General features: G+C 38.1%; 1 protein-coding gene across 4 annotated transcripts in view; it reads right to left on the bottom strand.

The window, feature by feature from the left end:
• LOC122404627 (collagen alpha-1(XVIII) chain) overlaps positions 1-18,446 on the bottom strand; it is a 313,588-nt gene that overhangs the window by 54,178 nt on the left and 240,964 nt on the right. For all 4 annotated transcript variants that reach the window (XM_043408763.1, XM_043408764.1, XM_043408765.1 and 1 more), the window contains exon 5: positions 7,609-7,680. In XM_043408763.1, the coding sequence (XP_043264698.1) occupies positions 7,609-7,680 (72 nt within the window). The remainder of the gene's footprint in view (positions 1-7,608; positions 7,681-18,446) is intronic.

The following is an 18,446-nucleotide window of genomic DNA, read 5'->3' as shown; positions in this document are numbered from 1 at the left end:
TACAAATACCGCGAACGAAGAGAGAATTTGACAATCATTTAATTTAATTTAATCTCTGTGTCTAGCGTACCTTATATTTCTATGTTAAACGTATAAAATTTATTTATTTTATATAACCTGATGCTATATCAAACGTTTGTAAGGTATTGTGGTCGCTAATGACCCTAATGGGTTGATGCAACAGTAAAAATTAAATAAAAGAAAAAAAAATAGACGAAGTTTATTAACCGAAACTACATTTGTCGTTTGAGGTATCATTCGCCACTCTCTCTCTCGAGTAAACAAATTCGAAAAGTACGATTCCACTCGAAAAAAAGATTGTTGTCACCGAAACGATTACCCGTTAGAAAAATTCATATTTATCGCAGAATTTACAGAGCGAGTTTGACTTGTCAGAGCGAGAATTTGCAGCGCGAATCGAGAGTAGGCGTTCGTACGTATTCACAGTAATATAATAAACGTTTGTTACCTTTCGCTATTGTTGAAAACGTAACGCTTTGATGTGGAGTGTAGTTATTAAAAAAAACCCTTTCGACGAAGATTTCCGAGTCTTTGCTTTTCCTATTTTTGCAAACATTTTTCGCGCTCTCTAGACACGCTGCATTAGCATAGTTTTTCCGTCTCGACAAAGTTGCATGGGTGGACTAAAAAGACACAGCGCGACACCAACTTTGAGTTCTTTATGATTTTACGAAAATATTGTATATGGTCGGTTTGGACAATTTAGTTGCAGATCATTTAATTCATGTTCCCCTCGAAGCTGTTCGATTTTTGTTTTCAGCTGATAGTTGTAATTTGCATTTATAGATTAAAATCGGCCACCCTGTACATCCCAGGTAGGGTCTTTGCGTAATCGTGAGCCAGGCTGAGTAAACTTTACGGCGGATCGCATGATTAACGGGTTGTTCCAAAGGCCACTTGCAGTTTAGACGTCGAATCACAAGTCATAATTTGAGCTGCATCAAGGTCCCTAATTAGCGACGAGTTTAGCGGATTAGCGCCGAAACACGATCGCGGAACATCGTAATCGAACACTGGCTCGGAAAGCAGCGATTTGTCAGGTATCGTTGACGTTCTAGAAATTAATTTCATAGCAACGATGTTATTGTCATCGCTATTGCGATTATTCTCCTTGGCTGTATCGGGGACGCACGTTTCATTATTGCTGGTAGTTTGAAATCGCTTGTGCAGATAACGCCAATGCAGGGAACAGTTACTGGAGGGACGTAGAAACGAGATTCGTTATCTCCGAAATGGAAAATTCTACGCGAAAGCAAAAAGCGGAGGGAGTTCTACGGAATGTTTGCTGGGGGGAACATTTTCCGATACGATGTCCAGATATTAAAGGAAAAGAAAAAATTATATTCGAACGTACAAAGAGAGTAATATAAAATCCACGGCAAGTATATCGAAATTTATTTTCTAGATCACTGTAACACGAGAATTAATAATTTCAAATACGTTTCTAGTACGCTGTTCTATTTTGTGGTGTTATGTATCTACGTTATCATCTGAAACGAGGTTCTCTGACTCTTCTTTTTAAGATGTAAATAAAACAGGAACGTAATAATTTTGTGTAACGATAGGAAATATCAATGTTTTCTCGATGCATTTTAGAACGATTCCGAAATGATTAATTTAGAGACACTCGAGAGATCGTTTCTTGTTATTTGACGTTCCCGGTTCGCGTTCGACGTTTTTCAAAAGTTTCGCATCGAGTTTCCATTCCTTTGCGCAATTCTCGGCAATCTTTTTTGGTATGCTGTTCGACTCCCAAAGGGGTCGTAAGGTACAGAGTGTAGTGAAACCGTTTAATGGAAATCGAATTACTGGAATGAAACTAGAAACAACTCTTTGCACTCCCTTCAGGGAGCATTTCGCGGAAGAATGATATATATTTCCACGGATTCTCGACGAGGCGGCGCCGATCGTTCGAAATTCTCGATCCTTTTTCTCTTCCTGTTTCGAATAACAGACCGAACTGCTCTAATCTTGATCCCTTTGCCCTCCAATTCCTCGCCGGTGTTCCATTTTCTATCATTCTTATGACTCTTTTCTATTTTACCAATTTTTCTCGATATCTCGAACGTTATAAACTCGCGACAAGGACCTGTGCTTCTGTAAAAGCCACAAAAAGAACGCAAAATTTTATTTTAATCGAAAAATAAGACTTCGAAATTTGACTACGACCAGCTTTCATTTCGAATAGTTTTTTAAATGTAAAAAGGTAATACAAAGTTTCCTACTAAATTTTAATAAAATGTTCTATGTCAGCTTTATCGATAGAAGTTTTCAAAAATCTGTTGTTCGTAAATCCGATAAATACGACGAGTGGGGTGAACGTTCGATGTTTAATTTATTTACTTTTTTGCAAAACTTATTGAGAAGCATGAGGTCGACTGTGATATCGCGTTGATTAACAGACGCCTTTGAAAAATTCAATCAATTTTTTCTAAACGCGAGCAGTGGTAATTTGCGGAGTGATTCGTAAAGCGAAATGCATATTTCAAAATTAGAGCGTTTCATAGTAAAGGAATCTCGAATTATATTCGTAAAGTAAAGTATGGAATTGTTCTTACAAAATTAATGAGATCGAAATACAAACACGATTTTTAATACGTGAATTATCTGTTTTAATAAGAAACTCGACTTCTCGACTGCAAATTTTTATTAATTAACAGTAAGTAAACACACATTTTCATATTTTCCGTTACGTTTATTTTGTTCTTAATTCCGTAAACGCTCCTTCTTATCGTCGTAAAAATAATTATATTACGAGATTAACTCGTTTCGAAATTACGTTTCTGTATTCCTCGTTTTCTTCGCGCGCAGCCGTTTTCATTACGAGAACAGCCAGGAAAAAGAATATTCTACAATTTGTTCATATTACGGCGTAATCAAAATTGATTAATACAATGGTTGATAAGGGAACGCGGAGCGCAGCTTTTACGATTATTCGATAAATGGGTACACTTTTTACAGCACCGTACAATAGAAATTTACAATACGATAGAGAGATTAATCCGACTTGTTAAATTATTTCCAATGACGCGACTAGAGTGGTCATTAAATATTATATTCCATTTCACTTTTCGACCGTACGACAACCGTGGCCCAATTACGGTTTACGTGTGCCGCGTATGCCACGTTGTGCTTCGACATATTTTTTATTCGCAGCTTGTAAGTAATGGATGACGTATTTTAGAGTAACTTTTAATCGATCCTCGAAGTGGAATTTATGTGCGCCATATATCGCGTTCGTTCTACATGACAAACACGGCTCGCGTACACACCGTTTGGTAAAAATTATTTTACGACACAGTTTTGAACGCTTTACACTTCCCCTAAAGCGGATGGATCAATTGGTAATTCCAAACAAGCGATTAACAATTATTTTTTTCTCGACCCCTTTGTAAAATTGTTTCTTTTTTAATGTATTATTATCATTTATCGAAGCGTTCAAATTTAGCGATTGTTAGAGAAGAAATTGTCTGACTTAAATTAATATTCTTGACAGAAAGCAGAATTCAACGTCTCACGATGTCATAAATTTAAATGTTTTATGTATTTCGTAAGTACGAACGGTATATTAAATCTTAAAACGGTCAAGCTATTTTCAGACAAAGTTTAATCTTTTCCACTCCAATTTGACAAGAGATTGCAACATTTTAAGTCGAGCTATGGAACCGCGAATCATTCACAGCGTTTAAATGCAAGTTGCCTTTATCGAATGTTGGTTGCTGAGGAATCCATTGTCTTAATTCTGTTTCGTGAACACTTGTAGCGAAAACGGCTAGAAACTGTAAATAGAATAGACGTGAGAATTTAAAACAACTGCTGGAACGTAACATTTTGCGTAAAATATTATATCAATGGAGCATTGCTTATTTAAAAAAAATTCCTTCGCGGAAGCCATGTAACGAATTACGAATCATAAAGCATGTTTTCCGTATCTCGTTTCGGATAGTTTATCTCAATTAAAAATATTCAATGTTTCGCGTACAACATTCCTTCGCGGAGAATTGATATTAATAACCCGTGGCAGTTGTTTTTTTCGAAAATATCTTTTGCTAGCCCGTAGAAAATACGTCCAGGTATTCGTCGGTCCGTGAGAAATATTTTTAATAAAAACATCGTATTGCACATCGCGCGGTACGAAACACTTGAACCAATTCAGCAGAGATTTAAAACATCGACCTGCCACATCTGTACGTTCGTCCAACGAACCCCGAAAAAATCTAGTTTCCTTATTCGCGAGTTGATAGAGAGAAAAAAAAAAGAAATTAAAATTAAACGAACAACTCTATTCTGAAATAATAACGGCCCGAGGTTGTTTCTATTTATCGGCAATTTCCCCGGTTGCCATTCGCCGCTGTGCAGCTCGCAAATCGAACTGCCGTTATTGTTTCTTATCGAGCAGAACTCGTTAATGTAAGTTCACGCAACCGTAAGAACCGATGATGGTTAAACATTTCTAACGAAGTGTAAACGCGAAATTTCATCGATTTTACCATCTGCTCCCCCGATCGCGATTAATTTACGACGTTGCAACATCGATGTAACGCAAACCTTCCCTACTAATTGCACGGATTTAATTAGATTTTCGACAAGTCGATCTTTTCGAATCAGACGCGTATCACGAGACAGAATGTCAGTTCTCACTTCAAATTTTATTAAGCGTTGTTGCTTTTTCCAAACAACTGAATTTCCATTTGAAATATTAAGTCACAGTTAACCTCCGTCCGAAAATAATTTCGCGTTACCCTCGTCGCGTCATTGGCTGGCGTTAAATAAATATAAAATGGCCTCCGGTCATTAACCAGCCACGGTTCTAAACTCTTTCGTTAATCAATTAAAAGCTGTCGATACTTTTTATTCGATCGTTGATAAACTCGTGTCGGGCGTTCCCGAGCGAATTATTCCCGAACTAAAATATTTATAATGGACATTATCGCGGGCCGTAAATACGGTTCGTTGTTTCGTCGGACGGTTCAATAATTATTCCGCGGACGTGAAACGCGTTCCTACGAGATCGCTGGCGGTAATCGGAACGGAATTATCGCCGCGATACGAATCTATGCCGAAATTAATTACGTTTAAAACGGAGGGGGAGGGGGGAGGGTTGTGTCGCGTTTCGCCATCGTCATATTTTGATTGAAGATTTCCCGATCGATCTATCCGGGATGCTTCGACCACGGCTTAACTGACGTTCGCAGATTAAATAAATTGACGAGTAGAAAGTGTCACCGGCACGTCTTTGTTCCACGGTCGTGCACTTTTTTCAACCGTCGCGCGTTCCCCCCCCCCTTTTACTTTTATTATTATCCCCGTCGTAATTGAAAATAACCCGCGGCGTCGATTTTCACTTTTTTTTTTTACGTCCGCGTTACGGCATCATGGAGAGAATGGAATTTGACGGGACGGTTGAAATAGAAGTGGGAAATCATCGGTGAAATTTCGTTTCCCGGGCCGAAAACGAAATCGAGAATAATATCAATTTTCGAGTATTAATTTGGATACGAGTGCGTGGTAACGGGGAAATTATTGATACGCGATACGTTTACAGTTTCGGACGTGGAACGATATTATTCGCGGCAAATTAATTTTTGCAAGGTGAGTTTTCGGGGACACCTTGTATATCGGAGATCAAAATCGAGGGCAATTTTCGTTCTTTCTTTGCGAGTGGCGCATCCTCGAGCCACGAACGGGTAACGTGGCGTGGAACGATATAAAAGTAATGACAGTATCAAAAACGAGGGTATAAATCGATCGGTCCATGACGGACGTTTATCAAGAATCGCGGATCGGGATCAAGACCGTCGATCCCGCCTTGTCCCTGTCCCACCTGTGCACACGCACGTCGACAGCGATATTATTCCTCGAGAATGGTCCGTTGCCCGTGCCGCTTCATAAATCGCTCGATTTATCGTTGCTGACTCACCGGGATCCATTCGCGGTGCAGCGTTACACCTTCGGGACTATCCCATCGGGTCTCGCTGACCTATTGGGAAGCCTCGTCAATATCCCACGACTTTTACCAATTTTTCTCCCCCGTAGAACGATAATTATTTCACGAAAAAAAAATCACGCGCCCTCGAGCAACTATTTGTCCAAACAATCGCGAAGCGTTTTTTAACCCTTTGCACTCCTGCGTGGAGCGTGACTCGACATCAGTTCTTAATTTCTTATGTCAGGTGCTCCTTTCTCGAGTCCCGCTCGACATTTTTTCAAGTTCAAACCAATAGAATTCAATTTCATTTTCGTACATTCCGAAAGAAAGCATAAGGTTTGTACAGTTTGCTCGAACAGAGAAATACCTGAAGGAAGAAGGGGAATCAATCCTTTTTTTTGCGAAACAAGTTTCAAGAGATATCGTACACTTGAAAATTACAAAATACAACATCAGTGTAAATTAAACAGATATTTAATTGAATTTGTTTAAATTGCTTTATTTTTTAGTTAACGTAAATTTCAAATAAAACACTTGAAAGCTGCTGGTAACAAAATTGAAATATAATTTGGAGTGCAAAAGGGTTAATACCTTGTATTTAAACGCAATAAATATCGTTTCAATTCTCGAACGTTTCAATGCAACGTGAAGTTTATTTAAAATACAACGAATAAAGATACGATGAGAAACTTGACAGGGGGAAAGTAATAATTATATTTTTTAATACAATAATCGGGGAGAAACGTCTCAATCAAGCAGGAATAGTTTTTGCGACTTCGTTAAGAACGTGTGATGGGGAAAGAACGTCTTTTCTGAATACGAGTGACGGTTGTTTGATATTATATCATGGCCCTAGACTCTAGGATTGAGACCTAGAGGGAATACAAAAGAAACGAGCTGAGCGTTAGGGCAGAGAGAAGGGTATAAAAAAACACAATGTTCCTCCCATCCTGTTTGGACTTGCCTGTTCCCTATATTTTCGTTTCGATGAAGGTAGCTCTCGCCTCTCTTTCTCTCCTAACGTTAGCCACTTCTCTTCCCCTCCCTCGTTAATGTATTTTTGTAATTCCCCTGTCCCTCGCCAACGTCCATTCTTCAAATTGAATAACCCGTTTCTCTGTTTCGACGCTCAACTTTTTTTTTCCTAGATCGGCCCTAGAATCTAGGACTATGATATTAAAAATAATAATAAAATACAGATTTAATCTGCTATCGATATCGTTACTTTGAAAAAGTATATCGATGAATCGTAAATGGAAGATCGATCGAGGAGGCTGCAAAGAATGAAAAATTATAATTAGACTGCGGGTCTTTATGCAAATTCATATTTTTATTAATAGAATTAATAAAATGGGAGCTTTGTAGATGATCGTCTCAACCCTTAAATATAATAATTCGTATTTCATATATTTTTGCATTCTGTAGTTTCTTGAGAATTAAAATTCCCCATAAATGCATAAAGAACCGCAGTCTAATTATAATAAATCCGCTATACTGGAAAATGAGAAACGAACAAAATTCCTATTCAGAGTTCACGTGCTCTGTAAGCTTAAAATGGATTAGATGCATTTCATTGTTCGTATTATAAATATTTTTAAATATTGATATTTCTAGGAAATCTCTTTAGAAATAATTCTTAATACTATAAGTTTACTTACATTGAAGTCGGCTGTGCACTTTACCAAATCCGCCGGATGTCCGGAATAGAGCTTCAACGTTTGCAGTAGACCCTTTAAATAAACAATCAGGAAGTAGTACACGATTGCACGGTACACATAATTCGTCATTTTCCTTCGCGAGTCTCGTTTCTCCTTCGTTGACGCAGCTTACGACGAAACGCAATGGTCACAGTTCTCGCAAAACTTCACTTCTCGGTTTCTCACCAGTTTCGCGTACGAAAGCAAACGGAGAATTCAGATTCCGCCGAACTGTCCGAATAATTCGACGTGCTCCATCGAACCGTGGTGGTGTTAACGCTCAATATCATATATGAATATTACGTTGCACGTGATATTCCATCGAGCAAATGTAAACTGGAAAATGCGTGATAAAAGATTTTTATAACGAGCTTCGTTTTCCCCAATAAGCGAAGTACGCACTCGCTCAGTTAAACACGAGCAAAGATAACACATGTGTCGGTACTTCGATCATTTTTTAGAGTGTATTTACGCATAATAAATTATTCCTTTTTACGAATTATAATTTGTCTTCTGTACAGCTCGTTCCATTTAAATTCGTCCAGAAACAAATATCGTCGACCATGTTATGGACAACACTTCTTTATAGGTGGAGGTGTTTCATATACTTAATCGTTGAAATGGTCATTTAAGACCATTTGGAACAAAATATCGTAGCATTTTAATATTATTGCGTTAAAAAATCGAAGTTCAGCACGAAATCATGTTCCACAATGTGGATATCGAAAGTTCCATCGCGGGCCATTTGTGTTCGAATTCCTTGATACGATTAATAATTCCGACGATATTCGCGTCGATCGATCAAAACAGGCAAACTTGAATTATCGCAAACATTTCACCTCCGGTAACGACGTAATATAATTATCAATTACGTTTCTTCCGAAAGGGGGGGAGGGGACGGCGTATCAATCGTCGTGAATTCGATTCGAGAAGTATTATTTGCACGCGGAATGGGGTAATAGAGAGAAAATGCGCAATATTTCCGCGCTAACGAATCTAGTAGCCCGTGATTCGGATCCATGGCGAAATAAATTCCGACCGGCGTGTTCGCAATTTATTTCACAACAAATCTGGATTATGCGTCACGAGCACGCTGACGTTTACATCGGGACGTAAGCTCTTCTACACGTACCCGCGAATATATATTTCCTTTTTTTCTTTTTTTTCTCGCCCGATAAACCGTTTTTCCGAGCAGAATAAATCGCGAACAGTGCGCAAATTAACATTGATTTCCTGACGCGCGCACGAGGATCGTCCACGGTGTTTACACGCTGCAAGCACTCGGACGCCGCAAGCGAAACAATCATTTTTCCTCCCCGTCGCATATTTCGTACGCAACGTGTGTCATAAACACGCTTCTAAACTCCAAACGAATATCAACAGTGACGAAGCATTCCAATCTTCGGAGTTCTTCGATCCGTGTGGCGTCCACAGATTTTTATTATATTCTTTCTCGAAGAAAGATGTCCAAATACATATATTTTGCAACTCTAATTGAGGGGCCATTCTACCTTATAGGCACGAATAATACATGTTTCTTTGTGATTTTTTTTTGCGGGCTATTAAAGAGCGATTAATTCCAGAATTTGTAGATACATTTATTATATATTTAGCTATATTTACGAATTTTTGCAACGCATAATATCCATTGATTAGGCTGTTTTTATTAAACAACAGCTGTGTATGTAATATCTTGCGAACAAGTTATCCGAAATCCAAAAACCAACGATATTTTTAATGTAGCTGAGTGTGGTTATAGCATGAACTAGGATATTTTCAAAAGAACAAAAAATGGCAAAATGGCAGCTGTTTTACGAAAAAATACTGAATATTTTCATATATTTGGCTGCCTTTTTGTTAATAAAATGAAAAGTATTGCAGATATCGCGATTATTCTAGTTCATGCTATAGGGAGACCAGTTCTAAAGATACTGTATAAATTTCTTGTTGATATCTTGAATAGTTTTTCTGTTATCACATAAGCAGTGCCGAAAAATATAGTTTCGAGAAAAACAGCTTTAAAGTGTCATAAAGTTTTATAACTTCGTTAGTTTTCGGAATTTCAATTTAATATTTGGCAGATATATTTTCGAGACTACATACTAAAAGACAATGCAAAAAAAATTCGATTTTTTTAATCCCACAAAGTAGAAAGGTCTCTTAAAGGGAGAAGAGTTAAAATATGTTATAACTAGACGCGGATGTTTATGCATTTATGAGAAATTTTAATCCTCGAAAAACTACAGAATGCATTTAATATGCAAAAATATAAGAAATACTTGAAGTAAGATACGAATTATTATATTTAGGATTCGAGACAATCATCTACAAAGCTCCCATTTTATTAATTCTATTAATAAAAATGTGAATTTGCATAAAGATCCACAGTCTAGTTATAACTAAAAGAACACTTTTTAACGTTAGAGAAATTTGAATAAATCCCTGTTCAACGAGGTCGAGAATTTGACTTTACCGCGTTTCTTTTCGTGTTGATTTCAAGAGAAATGGCGGAATTTTTGCGATCGAGAATTAGGAAGGGCAGGAATTGAGACACTCGGTCCTTGAAATCTTCGTGCGAATATCGCAACGAGGACGATACTTCTGACATCGTTTTCGAGAAATTGCGTCGGTAGAATGGCCGATTTATCCGCGAATCGGGGGCCCTCAATTTGGAAAAAAGACGCCGATACACGGTCGGGGAACGGCGCATCGATCATTCGCGGGTAAGCGTTCGCGGGATCGATCGATCTTCCTAAATGGCCCGCGCTTTACGCCCGCGTTTTTACGGTTTTTCGGTCCGACGCAAAGGTTCTTCTTTTTTTTTTCTCTCTTTCTCTCTCTCGACGGACCGTGTCGCGACAGTGCACCGCGGATTTTTCCATTCGGGGAGAAATCCTCCGCGCGGATTTGGAACCGTAAAAAGTCGTTTTCATCTTCCGGGACGGTGGAAAAGCCCGATCCCGCGGTATTTCCCGCCGATTAAACGCCGCAAGACAGTGTTTCCGCTTGTATACTTCCGCGTTAACCGCGCTCCCGTTACGCGAAATTTAATGCGGGACTTAAGAGATTAGTCGACTTGGTAATTTTTAAAGTACAAGCGTGCCGCTGGCTGTTAACCCGTTCGGACGGATATTAATTCCCCGCGGGACGGATTTTTTTCAGCGAACCGACCGTGATCCGTTCTTGTTTATAGGCACACTTTTCCAACAATTATGAGGCCGGATGAAATATCTTAACTATACAATAAGTTTTAACGTAACAAGAGAACGCCGGAACAACGCCACTTATTAAAAGTACACAAACTATATCTATTGAGATTATTAGCAAATTACGGCGTGAAACATAGAAACAGTAGCGTTGTACACAATTTCATAAGTATCATCCTTCCTTCTAAGAAAACCCTACAGCAATATTATTTAATTTTCCTGCCACGAATTACAAACGAGTGCTTTTTTTCTTAGAGCAGCGCAGCGAGAAAAACTCGACAGGCAAGTGGTTAATGAAACGATAGGCTATATTCGCTCACGCTGTTCCGTACGTACTCAATGCCTGGTAATTTAATTTTAATCTCTTCCAACGTAAGCCACGAAACCCCAGCGTGTTGCGTTCAAAAGCGCCTACTACAAAGGCAAACGTAATGCATAATTATCCCACGTTCGGTCTTTATTGAAACGGGCGACAATGCTCGCTCCTAGCCTGCAAATTGCAAAGCGTTTTCGATTTTCTACTTTATCTAATTTCGAACGACCGTGACTCCTTTGCTGGGAAAGGCAATAAAAGATATTCACAAGACTATAACTTATTGCCCTGCATCGCCCTATGCTGGCGGTTCTGAGCCTTTTCGGGCTCGCGGTACAGTTTAGAACCGCGACGTCGAATGAATGGCGCGCGATAAGATTTTACTGGCATCCTAAAAATTTTATAGCGACTTTTTATTTTATTAAATTTTGTCTCAGGCTTCTCTTTTTAAACCAAACAATTTTGCGATTGCACTTTACGGCTGGTCGACGCTCGTAACCGTTCTAATTCATGGACGTACGCTTTTTAGAAGCTGGACAGTTCTTCGTTTGGATGCTAACGAACTTTGATGAAAATTGCTTGATGATGTAAGACACGATAGAAACTGTTATTAGTTTTATCCAATAATACGGTCCCTTGTTATCGTAATATTGGAACAATTTATGTTCGATAATCTTATACCGAAGAAAAGAGAACAGAGTCGATAAGACACGTATTGCGAATTCCACGCTCCACGTTAACGTTATATCTTAATTGCTTGCTCGAACTTCTGCTAAGACGAGAAGTTTCCTAAACTCTACATGTGCTCGTTACGCCGATTAAACATACCATTGTTCGTGAAAGTTCAATCCTTTGTCCATGAAAATTGAATCAATCAAACTTGGCCGCTGAATAATCAGTGTGGTGAAAAATACAAAGAATCGCCTAAGCACTCGTAACATCAAATGATAAAATTTCTACTGTTATCAAGAGCAGACACAGTATTTTTAAATAAAATCAGTTACATCGATCAGAATATATATTGATAATATATACAGGGTGTTCGGCCACCTCTAGCAAAAATTTTAATGAGCGATAGTAGAGGCCAAAATAAGACAAAAATCAAGAATACTAATTTGTTGGTGGAAGCTTCGTTAAAAAGTTATTAACGTTTAAAGTGCCGCTCTTACTGAATTTTTTTCCTCGAAAATGCGCAAGATTTCGGGGGTATGTCTATTCACCAAAAATGACTGTAATTGAACCCTACAACCGAAAATAATTTTTCCACAACGATTTGCAATTTTTTAATTTTCTCGAATAATTTCACACCTTCTCTATTTTTTTTCTCGAAAGTGGGCAGGATTTCGTGGGTATGTCTAATGACAAAAACTGATTGTAATTGACCCCCGCAACCGAAAATAATATTTTTAAAACGATTTGAAAAATTTTTTTTCGCCGAAAAATTTCAGCACCTACTCGATTTTTTTTCTCGAAAGTAGATAGGATTTCGGAGGTATGTGTACTCACCAAAAATGATTGTAGTTGACCCCCGCAACCGAAAATAATTTTTCCAGAACGATTTGAAATTTTTGAATTTAATTGTTAATAACTTTTTAACGAAGCTTCCATCAACAAATTAGTATTCTTGATTTTCGTCTTATTTTGGCCTCTACTATCGCTCATTAAAATTTTTGCTAGAGGTGGCCGAACACCCTGTATATATTATTATTATCATTATTATCAATATCACGAAATTTATCGGTCGATGTGTCTTGGCGTGGAATCGTTTAATAACTTAAATCGCTGAATTTCGTTTTTTCCGGTCGTTTGTTCCAACTTCTCGAGCAAATCAATTGGCAGAATCACTCCTTTTGTCCATGAAAATTGAATCAATCAAACTTGGCCGCTGAATAATCAGTGTGGTGAAAAATACCAAGAATCGCCTAAGTACTCGTAATATCAAATGATAAAACTTCTTCTCTTATCAAGAGCAGACACAGTATTTTTAAGTAAAATCAGTTACATCGATCAGAATATTATCAATATCACGAAATTTATCGGGCAATGTGTCTTGGCGTGGAATCGTTTAATAACTTAAATCGCTGAATTTCGTTTTTTCCAGCCGTTTGTTCCAACTTCTCGAGCAAATCAATCGACAGAATCGCGTCGTCATTGTAACGACCTGAGTTTGGTTATGGCATCGATTGCTCGTAGCATCCTGCTGGATGGTTACAATTTCACTTCCTCCCTGTTCGCGGATTGACCAATCGATATGTGTTCGATCTGATTGTCGATCGAGCTGAATTATTACGAGCCCAGCCTGCAGCCGCAACTAAACGATGTTTGCATAATTTTACCGGATGATCGATGTATTTTCGTCGCGGCGGAGTTTCCCGTTGCATGACACGAAATTAAGCAACATCGAATCCGTCCTCGCAACGTCAATGCTAATTTCGGGTAACCGATCCCGGCTGAGAAAAGAATAGATAATTGCCTTGTCGCTCTCTAACGTTGTATTCGCTGGACAAACTTAGATTCGTCAATCCTGATTCCATACGTCGTGAATAATTTTACGTATGTATAATTTTGTAACGAGATTACCGTGGTATATCATTGAAATATTCAATCGCGAACAATTATACGCAAAATCTTAAAATTATTAAAGTTATTTAGAATAAGTCAGTACTCTTAAACCAGTCACTAGAGACAAAAATTTCTTTTTATCATTTTTCGACGAAAAATATTAGATTTTGCGGAGTTTTCTACGATAAACACGGTGATATTAGCACTTCAAATTTGGACCAAAATAATACGAAATTCGCGTTTGAAATGTACAAGTAAAGCATTTCCACGCGACGTTTCCGTGGCGTTCTTTTTGGAACTCTTTTCTGTTGACTCGTCAAACGTGATTTTTATGCTTTTTTAGTTACACTTTGAAACGCCATGTCTCTGGTTCTATTTATCGTAGAGTGTTGTGTAACGTCTCGTTTCTTGCACGTTGAAAAAGTTATTAAACTCCTTTCGCGAGATTATTCTGTATAACACCGAGAATTCTGCAAACTGAAATACATTAAATTCATATTTACACGCACCCATCAATGTAATAAAACATCGACTTCTACTTAATGCAATTTACATTATCAATTATATTTTATTTTTATCTTTTATTCGAATATTTATTACGAATGACTCCTCGAATATTGTAAATTTTACCTGCTACTGAATATCGGTTTAAAAAAATCCGCGAACAGTTTGTAATTTCTAAATTGATTTACGGAACGAAACTGTTATTTTTCGAAATGTTCCCTGATCGAGGCCCTCACCAGAAAAGAAAATTACCCGCGAACGTTAGTTTCCCCTGTCACTATCACCACTCGTTGCACCAATTACGATCAATTTCCAAAGGAATATCTTCACGGAAAACCGCATTCGAAACTTTCTAGTGGCTCAACAGGTTCTTGAGTCATCGAGGCTTCGACGATCGGTTTAATCGGATGGAAAACGAGGGTTTCCGGCCGCCTCTCGGACGATCGTTTCGTTCGAAATGAACGCGGATGACTGTCTTATACTCTAGACGCCACCAAACCCAGCACCCAAACCATGAAAGAGTAGGGAGAAGTGGTTCTCCTGTCCACTCCCGAAGGTTCTTCATCACGGACGATTTTTTAAACGCACACCTTTGAAATATCAACAAACAACAGCACTAAGTGGTATGCAAATAGGACAACGATTCGAGAATGAACAAAGAATTTCTGGAATTTTGACAGCGCGTTCGACAGGATTTCAAAGATGGAAAAATAGATTATTTGGTTCACACTTCAAAATATTAGAAAAAATTTAAGGAGTCTTCTTTCGATATATTTGCAAAGTAATTTTATTTTAATCTGACTCGTCAATTTACTCGAATGATTTAGCTGCGACAGCTGATGAGCTTTGTTAATTAAAACCCTGCATCTCACGGACACGAGTGTTCCGAAACTGTCGGTGTTTTAACGAACGCCGATTTTCGTCTATTCGCGATAGTCGACGGTTTATAGAGTTCGATAAAAAAAATGTCTTTATCGATGCCATAAATTTTCTTCCAAATAAAAAGTTCTTTGTACTCTGTTTTTCGCCTACGATCGAAAGTCGATAGCAGGCCGTTTTTGCGCAGCCATACATTCAGTGGCATTAAATCATGCGTGACCCCGGGTACGTATCAATTAAAGACTAATGATATAGTCGCGTTCTGCGTGTGTCATTCTACGAAGGATTTTTAAATAAAATATCTGATTAAGTTTTCTTTTATTATTGCCCGCGAAGTACGAGTTCTCTGGTGCTATGTTTATTCTTAGCTGAAAATTTCAGAAAGAATATGCAAACTCATTATCGATTTTGAATATAATTTACTTGTTTCGCCCGACTCGCGTTGGATTTCATTTGCATTTAAATGGAGAACAATAGCGCGCGGCTGTATGGAAGGATTTTTAAAATAGAGGGTTTCCTTTGCAAATGATGAATAATTAAATAATACGTTACTCGCGAAATATCTTTGAAATTGTTCTTTCACTCTTATCAAAATTAAAATAGACTTAGATTGCGTTGTCGAAATAGCGTTTCGTTGTGAATTAAGAAATTTTTCGAGCATCGTATTACAAATCTAGTCGTTAAACGCTGTTGAAATTATAAGTTTCGATAATGAAACTGCGCTCGCGAATATAAAATCGAACAGTAATAAAATTGCGTGAAAATTTTTATAAGAAGTTTATATTTTTCTTCCATTTTCCCGTAAAACCACCCCTTAAAAGGCCTACAATTAGCAGCCAAACATATTCAGCTAAAACTTCGAAGAGAATCGAATTTGTCTAATTTTAAATACAATAAAATCGGTTCCCACATATTTCACCTGCACGTTCATCGTTTTCACGAGCAATTTCTTTCGATCTTTCCGAACGATGCCGTACATTTCGCGCGTAATTATGCGTGAAAAACACGGCCACGCAAATTGAGCAACCATTCCGCGGTAAATTGTCGGAGAACTTTCGTACCGTTTTTTTTCACGCGATTCGAACAACACCGGTAACGATATAATCTGATTTTTCGTAAATTTTTCTTTTTTTCACTCGCGCCCATAAAGTTTCCCTCGAAAAACGAAACGAGGAAAAGTCAGGCTTTAAAGCCGCGCGGCGATTCTATTTGAATCCAACAAAAGCTGACCAAGACTCGCAAGACGTCTGGCAAATTTTAATCCCCTCAGCGGCGTGGAAAACAGACGGCGGAGAGGAACGGTCGAATCGCGAACGCCGTGCTGGGATACGCTTAATTTTCCAGATTTATTAGAGCGCGATAAGAAATCGAGTTAACGCTTTCTATGCTCTTCGCGGGAATTTGACGCTATTAAATATTTGGGGGGAATTTCGACGTCTGCCTGGCGTTCTGCTCGTCGTGTTTTATATATAGAGGCACTGCCAGCTGCCCACTTCAAAGAGGAACAGACGCTACGCGCCATCGAGGACACGATCGACAAGTCTGGCGAGTCTTAAAACGGGGTCCCTGATAGTTTAAAATATCCACCATAAATGACAGTTTATTTGCTCAGTCACTACCTGGAATTTGTTTTCTTTCCGGGGTCGCTCGTTAACGAAAGACGTAAAAAATTATAGATTGCACGCGTTGTTGCAGCGATTTTGAGACTTTGAACACCCTCGGAAGTTTACGCGTTGAATATTATTTCCTTGGAAACCTGAAACGACAAGTCCACCGCAGGAATTTGATACGGAAATAGAGAAAAGTTGCAAACTTTCTGTGTGTACGCGTCAACTAAATAAAAGATTCTAAAATTGTGTGCAGAAGCGTGTCCAAGTTATAAAATAAGTCGGTCGATGACCCTCAAGTTTTCGATCGAACGCGTTTCTTCTGGAGACGAAGTGCCTCGGAGGTTGGCGGTACCACGCGATGGTTCTGTAATGTGATTGGTTGGGCTGTGGTGCTAAAATGTATTAGTTTACCCGGGAAATTTGATACCCCAGAATAACCCCGTTACAGATATTACCCGGTTCAAGTTGAAATGATGCAGGTTCGAAAAATGTGCTCTCAAATATTTTACACGTTTTGGGAAACTAAAGTGGTTGTAAATGGTAAATATTAAACACTTCTAAATAAAACTTAGTTGTACCTGTCTGTTCGCTGTCATACGGTTGGAGGGATCGCGATGAAATTTAGAAAGGCTATATCAAATCGTAAAATTCCTGCCAGGAAGGAGGTCGTCGGGGTCACCAACTATAAAATGTATCTCGTTCATACTCGCATTGATAACGAAAGTATTTATGATACGGTTTATTGGAAACTAAATTTCGAGACGTGTTTTGTTTGTGGACATTTCAAATAAATAATGATAATTTTATTTTCTATTGAACTTTATAATGTGGCCTTTCGATAGAAAGGTCAATTCTGACAGCAAATCGATACCGATATTCGTCGGTCAAAACCGTCTTCTAACTTTTGCCGCAAGCACTAGCAGTGCATAAAGTTATACACGGTGATCGTGACAGTACTATCATACGAGGGCGAATGGCCGCTATTTAAAAATAAATTTCAAACGTGTTAATTTACTCTCGTATTTTCTCTATATTATCACAATTTTACAATCCTGTAATTTGCTTAATACGTTTTACAATAAATTGAACTTAATTGTCATTTAAAAAAAATGGAAAACCAGCAGCGACACGATAATGTATACGGTTTAAACGATTTGTTGTATTATGACACCTTATAGTGAAATGAAACACCGAAAGAAGATGTGCACGTTCAACGAACAATGTTATTTCGAGAGAATAACGCGTTATGAAATACATTGTTAAATTTAAACCGAGCGTATAACGAATCATTTTAGAAAATTAATTTGTTTCATTTTGTAAAGGTATTATCGTTCGCGAATTATAACGATTTCGTTCCTGCATATCGAGACCAAGTAACAGAGGAGCAAAATCTTTGTTTAAATACCTATCGTTGGTGTCATCGATTCATTCGTTTATAAATCGATACGTTTGCCGAAACGATAGGGACTGGGCGAGATTTAATTGCAAAGCGGAAATCGAGTAAATTTTCACGATTAAAAGTGTGTATCGTGTAATCGCGGGCACGACCGTTTAATTTATATTTCGCGTTTTCTGATACGCCCTAATTAACTGGATATTTATTTTTCAGTTATCCTTTTATTACTATGTCGCGATTCATCGTCGCTTTATCTCCGATATTTACGCTTGAAAAAGTAAGAACGCTATTAAGCGCGTCTTTCTAATTACGTAATGCAGCTTCGTTTC

The sequence above is a fragment of the Colletes gigas genome, unplaced genomic scaffold (assembly GCF_013123115.1).
Source record: "Colletes gigas isolate AHSC1104 unplaced genomic scaffold, ASM1312311v1 Colletes_gigas_Sc00003, whole genome shotgun sequence".
In the NCBI taxonomy this organism is placed as follows: domain Eukaryota; kingdom Metazoa; phylum Arthropoda; class Insecta; order Hymenoptera; family Colletidae; genus Colletes; species Colletes gigas.
This window is presented reverse-complemented; position numbering and strand designations above follow the sequence as displayed.